The sequence below is a fragment of the Ovis aries genome, chromosome 20, assembly GCF_016772045.2.
Source record: "Ovis aries strain OAR_USU_Benz2616 breed Rambouillet chromosome 20, ARS-UI_Ramb_v3.0, whole genome shotgun sequence".
Lineage (NCBI taxonomy): Eukaryota > Metazoa > Chordata > Mammalia > Artiodactyla > Bovidae > Ovis > Ovis aries.
Genome location: NC_056073.1, coordinates 9,514,156 through 9,520,333, shown reverse-complemented (window position 1 = coordinate 9,520,333; position 6,178 = coordinate 9,514,156). Strand labels below are relative to the sequence as shown.

At 57.3% G+C, this 6,178-nt stretch overlaps 1 protein-coding gene across 9 annotated transcripts in view; it reads right to left on the bottom strand.

Annotated features, from left to right (window-relative positions):
- Positions 1-764: 764 nt before the first annotated feature.
- PPARD (peroxisome proliferator activated receptor delta) overlaps positions 765-6,178 on the bottom strand; it is an 88,741-nt gene continuing 83,327 nt past the window's right edge. For all 9 annotated transcript variants that reach the window (XM_060403107.1, XM_060403105.1, XM_042237247.2 and 6 more), the window contains 4 exons: positions 5,670-5,808; positions 4,263-4,465; positions 3,636-4,086; positions 765-2,693 (listed from right to left, as the gene is read on the bottom strand). In XM_060403107.1, the coding sequence (XP_060259090.1) occupies positions 2,446-2,693; positions 3,636-4,086; positions 4,263-4,465; positions 5,670-5,808 (1,041 nt within the window). In that variant the 3' untranslated portion in view covers positions 765-2,445. The remainder of the gene's footprint in view (positions 2,694-3,635; positions 4,087-4,262; positions 4,466-5,669; positions 5,809-6,178) is intronic.

The following is a 6,178-nucleotide window of genomic DNA, read 5'->3' as shown; positions in this document are numbered from 1 at the left end:
CCCTGTTTCCTATACTGTAACCAACAGCTGTATTTCTTGATGTCCTGGGGCTCTAATTTCACTGGTTGTCCTGTTCATTTTCATGCAGGTTGTCTCTTCCCATTTATCATTTTGTGGAAGTTCTATACTGCCTGTGTTTGTCCTTCAGAAAGGTTTTGTCTGCTTCTTCCAGGCTCCCCAGGGATATTACCAGCCTGGGACCCCATTTCTTCCTTTATCTAAAAATAAACCTTTACAAGTTTCAGAAGACAGTATCTTCTAATTCTCTCATGGTTGCTTTCTTCTTTTTTAGTCTAAACTTTGGACTCATTTGTCCTGAACCTCTGTGAAGATGGTGCCGCTGGAAGTAAAGGAGAAAGCTGGGGTGTCAGCTAAGGAGAGAAATGTCCCGCAGTGAACGCCAGGCTTTGGCTTTGTGAGTCCCATCCCACTCGTGGCCCAGAGGGACTGTCTCCTCCCGGGCCCTCCTGAGCCCCTCCCGACCCCAAGTCTGGATTGTGCTGTGCTTCCACAACCCCTTCTTCCGCTCCCGCCCCAAATACTTCCTCAGGGTGGGATGGCACCTTCTCAGTCCTCCACAAACCCTGCTGGCTGATGAGCGGTGAGCAGAGCCCAGAGGTAGGGGGAATGATGGGCAGCCCCACCAGCTAGAATCGACCACCCCCACCAGAACCCCAGGCTCATTTGCCCCCTCTATGAACAGGCTGTTGGGGAGACCCCTCAGCCCCCAGGAAAAAGACTATCAAGAACTGAGTTAGTCTAAATCAATTCTTAAATATTTAATTCCCATTTATTTAAAGTTCCATCAGTCTGTATACACTATTTATATTAAAAACACAGGAAGCTGGAGCTCCTAGCAAAAATATACATTTCAATTTTGGAGACTGTTCAGACGCTGAGAAGAGCTGCATTCCTCAGTATCAGACTGGGTGGGGGATGAGGATGGTGTGTGTGGCAGGGGAGAGAGGGCAGGGAGGGAAGAATAGGGACCAGAGGGAAGAATTTTGCCATAGAGAGTGATCGCGGGGGTGTGGAAGGGCCCCTGGGGAAGACCAGACAGGACCCAGGAAGCCTGGGCTCTCACCCCGTGCCTCCTGATACCTTTCTCAGAAAACCCAGCCAGACCCTCACCCCTCCAGTCCACTTCCCTCTGGAAAGGCAGCCTGGGTGGGCTCTGCTCTCCACTGGGCCCCCATCCTGAGGTGGAGGTGGCAAGTGCTTGTCAGTGGGGGGGCGGACGGGGCAAGGAGCAGGGCTGGGCCTGGAAGTCCTAGTCACCCAAGGCAGTGAAGGGAGAGTTCCAGGCGGCCAGCTGGGCCAAATACAAGGAAAGGGGAGCGCAGCAGAGCTGTTGCAACAAATGGGGGTCACAGATGTGCAGGATCTGTGAGCAGGTGCTGGGCTGGGTTTGCAGGACCCCAACCCCCACCCACCCAGAGATCTGGCCCAGCCCAGGGAACTGGGGCGAAGCTCTGTGGCCACCCCTGGCCCCTCGGGGCCTTCACTTGCCTCCAGGAGGGGAGGGAGAGGGGCGAGGAGGCCCCAGGTAAAGTGAGTTCAGTGCTCTTGGGGTATGTGCTGGGGGGAGTGTGTGGGCGGGAGCTGCAGCCTCCTGCAGGCACAGGCAGGTGTGCGGCCAGGCCCTGGCAGGGGCTGGGGCACGGGGGAGCTGCGGAGCTGACACAGTGGCAGGACTCGGTGGCTGCAGGGGGGAGAGCTGGGGTGCTGGTGGGGGACCCACCCCATTAACCTCCGACTCCCGTGAAGCTCGCTTCTCTTCAGTGGAGGTGTGGGGACCCCCACCCGGAGGGAACCCCACCTCTATCCAGGCTGGAGGGGTGTACCCCAGCGGCCAGCACAGGGGGCCATCAGTGACGCTGGCCTGGAAGCTCGGTGAAAAGAAGACCAGGAGGATGGCGGGTATCGGGGGGCAGCTGTGGCCTCAGCAGAGCAGTCACCATCTGGGGCAGATGGCCCCCAACAGGGATCCAGGGACGAGGGGTTGCTCTGCAGTCAACTCAGGGCTGCTTGGCTTCCCCAGGAAGCCAGGCCCAGAGCGCTTAGTGTTTCTTTGGGGTCCTCGGCTGTGAAGACGGGAGAAGGTGACCGTGGAACAGAGGGCAGGCCGCACTCCTCCTGCTTGGGCCCTGTTCTAGCTGCTGATGAAGTGACACAAACTGTCTCAGAGGAAGACAAAGAGGGACAGACACGGGGAGGGGGAGGGAGAGAGAGGCAGGAAGCATGAGACCCACAGTGAGGAAGGAAGAGAAAGAGCAGAGAAACGAGAGCAGATGGAGGTGCTGAGGAGGGAAGGGAGGCTGGGGTTCAGGGAGCCAGAAGCCGTGAGTCCTGCCAAGTGAGAGCGAGCCCGCTGCTTGGGTGCCCAGCGCTCAGGGGCTGATCACGGGAGAAGCCCTGCGGGGGCGCCGGCCCGGGTCGCCGCCTTCAGTACATGTCCTTGTAGATCTCCTGGAGCAGGGGGTGCAGTGAGGTCTCCGTCTCGGTCTTCTTGATCCGCTGCATCATCTGGGCGTGCTCCGTGACCAGCTGCCGCAGGTCGGCCATCTTCTGCAGCAGCTTGGGGAAGAGGTACTGCGCGTCGGGGTGGTTGGCCTGCAGGTGGAACTCGAGGGCGCGCAGGATGGTGTCCTGGATGGCCTCCACCTGAGACACGTTCATGAGGCCTGGCCGGTCTGTGGGCACACAAGGGCAGGGGCATGGGAGGGAGGAGGCCCACCTGGAGGCTCAGAGGGCGGGGCAGCTCCCTACACCCACACTGGTGTGGGCAACCTGACCTTGGGGACAGTGGGCCTCCCACCTGGATCCAAACCCCTTCTCTACCACAGACTACTAACAAGGCTATGGGCAGATCACTCAGCCTCTCTGGACCTCAGTTTCCTCATCTGTAAAATGGGAATAACAGAAGTTCCTCTGGCATGAAGTTGTTATGAGGATTAAAGAGTTATAATCTAGGGGAATCTGGTGACTTCCCTGATGGCACAGGGGATAGCAATCTGCCTGTCACTGCAGGGGGACACGGGTCTGATCCCTGGTCCAGGAAGATTCCACATGCCGTGGAGCAACTCAGCCTGTGTGCCACAGCCACGAGCCCTTGCTCTTTAGAGCTGCAGCTGCTGAGCCCACACGCCTAGCGCCTGTGCTCGGCAACAAGAGCAGCCACCATGACGAAAACGAAAAATAGCCCTAGTTGATGCAGCTAGAGAAAGCCTGTGCAAAGCAACAAAGACCCAGTGTGGCCAAAAATAAATAAATAAAAAGAAACTGAAATAGCGCCTGGCATGAAGCAAGCGCTATGCCACTGCCAGCACGAGTCTGATTATATTTGGTGCACTGGAATTTGAAAAATGCAGGTAAAACAGAAACTTTCTCTGCCACCAGAAATAAGCCCCATCAACATGTTGACACGTTTCCTTCTCCTTCTGTCTCACCCGCATATACTAGATAGAGCTGGTCCTGCACACACAAGTTGGTGCCGTGCGTGTCCCACTGCCATCATCACAAGGCTCCTTCCTCACGCTGCCAGAGCTTAGGCTGGGCCCCTGCAGTGAGGGCCCGGCCCTCGGGAGGCTGGCTCTGCGTGGGCCAGCCCCCTGCCCCGTCCCCACCCCGCTTACCTCCGCACAGAATGATGGCCGCAATGAAGAGAGCCAGGTCACTGTCATCAAGTTCCAAGGCATTGAACTTGACGGCAAACTCGAACTTGGGCTCAATGATGTCACTGAAGGGCTTTCGGAGGCTGCGCAGGAATTCCCGGGTGACAAAGCCGGTGCCGTTGGCCACCAGCAGCCCGTCCTTGTTGACGATGGAGGCCAGCATGGCGAAGATGGCCTCGTGCACACCGTACTTGAGCAGGGTCACCTGGTCGTTGAGGAAGAGGTCGCTGAAGCTGGGGATGCTCTTGGCGAACTCGGTGAGCTCACGCACGGTCTCCACCGTGGTGCACTGGCAGCGGTAGAAGACGTGCACGCTGATCTCCTTGTAGGGGGGCAGACTGCTCACCAGCTGCTTCCAGACCAGGCCCTTCTCCGCCTGCCACAGCGTCTCGATGTCATGGATCACAAAGGGCTGCAAACCAGGCCCTGTCAGAGGCCCAGCCTCGGGGGACCCCCGCCCGTGTGTGCTCCCACACCCTCTGCCTCTGCCAAGGAGTAGGGGGGAGGAGGCCCACTTCTCCCTGCAGTCAGGCGGGCGGCAGCAGGGCCCAGAGCCTGGGGTGCCGCCGGCTGAGCTGTGACACTCACCGCCGTGTGGCTGGCCTTGCCGGTGAGGATGCCGCGGGCCTTCTTTTTGGTCATGTTGAAGTTCTTCAAGTAGGCGCTGTAGATGTGCTTGGAGAAGGCCCTCAGGTCGGCCACCTGGGGGTTGTGCTGACTCCCCTCGTTGGCTGTCAGCCCCGCCACCAGCTTCCTCTTCTCAGCCTCTGGCATCCGGCCGAAACGGATGGCTGCGCAGGGAGGGGGACCGTCATGGAGGGGCCTGGCACCTCCAAGGCGCGTAAGCCAGAGACGGAGACACGCTTTCAGAAGCTCGAGAGCCAGCAAGCTGGAACGCTGGGGTGCCCCTCCAGAACACAAGCTCGGGGAGCGGGGCAGGCCCTCTGGCTGTCTTGCTCACAGAGTCCAGCACGCACAGGCCCTAACTCACAGGGCGACTGAGCCGCTGTGCCTGGGAGGCCCGGAGGCCGTTCTGCGTGGTGGGCGGGGGGACAGTGGCTGGTATCAGAGGCCTGTGCTTGAGGGCCAGCTCGGCCCGCAGTGTGGCTGGCTTCAGGCAGGCCCCATCACCTTCTCTTGTGAGAAAAGTGCAGTTAATAAATCTCACTAGATGATCAGAATTAAGAATATTCACATAGGAAGCACTCAAAAATAATAGACCAGGATGTGAATCTGGCTTCTCTCACAGAAAAACTGAGAAGTGTTCAGTTTCCCCTGAGACCTCCTAGAAAAGCTGCCTCTCCCCACCCAAGGGATAGGGGTCCTGGCTGATACAGACTAAGGGGAGGGATTAAACTCTAGACCTGCCACCCTCCAAGACACAAGACAGGTAGGTATCTGTGGGTGGAGACAAGTATACAAGACGCCCTCCCTGTCCTCTGGAGGTCTGACCCAGAGGGGCAAACGGGGGGCAGGTGGGCTATGCAAAATCCTGAAAGTCTGAAGGCAAGACTCTGTTGGGCAGCTAGCGCACAGGGCAGGGCAGGCTCTGTCTCCTGGAGCACTGGCCTCCAGGAAACTGCAGCCTGGCTCCTGGCAGCTGAAACACGTGGTCAGCTACTGGCTTCTGGCTGCCCTCAACAACCAAGGCCTGAGGGCATCCTGGGCCTTGGCAGTGGCTTTTCACACCCTGTCGGGTCATCCAGGACAGGCTCCAGGAGAGTGGTGGTTTCAGCACCACTGGAGTTGGGGTCAATTCCCAGGCCCCTTCTGGGCCAGAAGGTGAGGCCTGGGTGCAGACAGGCGACTCCCCAGCCTGGGAGCGTGGCAGGTCCCAGGCAGACTGGGAAGGCGGACCTCGGGCCAGCCTGTGCAGACTTTGAGACTCAGGGTCCAGATGGGCAAGGTCGACAGCTGATCTGCACGCCGGGCACGGCTCCGAGGGCACCCCTTCTGTCTCTGGGCCCCTGGAAACCTAGTTTCAGGTGAGCTCACCATTGTGCGACATGCCCAGTGCCAGGCATTTCTGGAAGCGGCAGTACTGGCACTTGTTGCGGTTCTTCTTCTGGATTTTGCAGATCCGCTCACATTTCTCGTACTCCAGCTTCATGCGGATTGTCCGACGGAAGAAGCCCTGAGCGAGTGTGGACACGTCAGGAAGAGAAAAACCACGAGGAAGGGAGAAAGGGTAAGGCTCCTGGCCTGCCCACTGGGTTGTACTCAGGGGCTTGATTATACATTAAGATGAAAAATTCCTGAATTTTGAAATTAACGGGGGAATATCATTGGAGAGGAGAGGCAAAAGGAAAGCAAAATAATTCTAAAACTTTTTAAATAATTCAAAATAAAATACCATATTTAAGTGCTTCTTTGTTAGTTTGATAACACCAAATGTACTATGGCTAACTTAATTTACTTGTAAATGCATCTGGTTCTGCAGTTTTTCAGGCAGTTGTTTAGTAAAATCATCTGTGCAATTTTGATGGGTGTGCAGTTAGGAGAAA